Genomic DNA, 1627 nt, shown 5'->3' with positions numbered 1-1627 from the left:
CTGGTTAGAAAGCCCTGCATGGTAGTCGAAATGTGGATCATTAAACTAGTGTCAATCCATCAAGTGTCATTATTAATGCTAGAAAAATTAGATTCAAAAGTAACACACGATGAAAACATACCTCTCTTTTCTAGCCATGCCTTCATCTTGAGACACTTATCCCTCATGTGTCCCTTTTTCTTACAGAAGAAGCATCTGGCATTCCTTTTGTTAACAGCTCAAACAGCAAGGATTTTCTCCTTTTTCTTTTTCTCCTTCTTTTCTTTCTTTCCCCTTCTGCTGTCAGCCTTGGAACTTTCTGCTAAATGAGCCTCCTTTTGTGCATCCTTTCCACTCATCAGCAATCTAGTCTCTTCTTGAACACATATGGACAACAATTCATCCACTGACCATTTCTCCTTATGTGTGTTGTACAAGACCTTGAAAGCATCATATTGAGCAAGAAGTGAGTTTAAGATCAATTGCACTAGGAACTGCTCGGTAGGTTCCATTTCAAAGGATTTCAACTGAGAGGCTAGGTCTCTCATTTTCATTATATGTTGCCTCACACCACCAATGCCTGTAAGCCTCATAACACATAATTCAGACATGATGGCACCACCTATCTGTTTGTCTGTTGGCTTGAACTGCTTGTCCAACGCTTCTAGGTATCCTTTGGCTATCTCACATTTAGGGATTGCTTCCCTAATGCTTCTGGTGATCCTTTGTTGTATAAGCAGAAGAGATAAGTGGTTGCTCCGCTCCCATAATTCATACCTTTCTTTTGCCTCCTTATCATTTGAGGCATCATTTGGTCTAGGAGGCTTTTCATCCCTCAAGGCATAATCTAAGTCCATACAACCGAGCTGCAGCAAAACATCATCTCTCCAATCAGCATAGTTAGTGCTGCCATCTAAGATTATTTTGTTGCTCACATCAGTCATGATTCTAGGGGCAGCAATTGGAACTGCAAATTGAAAACAGACAAATGAACAAACAAACAAACAAGCTCACAAGTTAGAATTTGAGGCAATCACAATTCACTGTGCCATGTATGCATGCCTAAATAAATAAAGCATACAAGTAATAAATACGTATCACTAATGTCTACCTGTGGGCAAAGACATTATCATAGCATGTATTTATCTCAAACTGATGAAACTAGAATGCATTTGCATTTTCTAATACCTGTGGGCCACTTAGAAAATAACAAGGCCATTCTATCCCACCCTAATTAAACATGCAATCATGAGACATCTACCTGTGGGCAAAGATAAATCATAATTACACATTTAATTACAATTGATATTTTAAATCCATATGTGATTAATTAGTGCATGCGACATGATTAAGGATGCTGTGGCTATTCCTTAGAAAATGCATGCTAATCACAAATATCACTAATGTGCATTTAAATTCCAAATATGCACAACTTAATGGAGAATTTAACAAATCAATTTAATTAACAAAAGTAACTAAATAATTTAATTTAAATTCTCCCACTATTTTATGCACCCAAAAAAATTTAATAAATTAATTTCAATACATTTCAACTTCAAAAGAGTTTTACAAAATTCAAATAGTTAATTTAATTGCCCAAAACATTATCCAAAAAAGGCAATTAAATAACAAAACAAATTAAATTTTG

The 1627-nt window shown here is 35.7% G+C and overlaps 1 protein-coding gene across 1 annotated transcript; it reads right to left on the bottom strand.

Annotated features, from left to right (window-relative positions):
- Window positions 1–218: 218 nt before the first annotated feature.
- On the bottom strand, window positions 219–1198 carry LOC114754304 (uncharacterized). The gene is made up of 2 exons (XM_028943082.1): window positions 1168–1198; window positions 219–946 (listed from the first exon to the last, which is right to left on the bottom strand). The coding sequence occupies exons 1-2, from the start codon at window positions 1196–1198 to the stop codon at window positions 219–221; spliced, it is 759 nt and encodes a 252-aa protein (XP_028798915.1).
- Between the last annotated feature and the right edge of the window lie 429 nt (window positions 1199–1627).

This window comes from Neltuma alba, unplaced genomic scaffold, assembly GCF_004799145.2.
Source record: "Neltuma alba isolate B1F8T4 unplaced genomic scaffold, ASM479914v2 tig00010128_pilon, whole genome shotgun sequence".
NCBI classification, from domain to species: Eukaryota; Viridiplantae; Streptophyta; class Magnoliopsida; order Fabales; family Fabaceae; genus Neltuma; species Neltuma alba.
Note: the sequence above shows the minus strand (reverse complement) of the source record. Positions and strands in the feature narration are given on the sequence as shown.

What these genes read in the sequence shown, in the direction of transcription:
- LOC114754304 (XM_028943082.1), bottom strand. Translation starts at nt 1,198, where the DNA reads ATGGCCTTGTTATTTTCTAAGTGGCCCACAG. An exon ending in ATTTTCTAAGTGGCCCACAG is followed by an intron (nt 947 to 1,167) that starts GTATTAGAAAAT and finishes TTCAATTTGCAG; the next exon opens with TTCCAATTGCTGCCCCTAGA.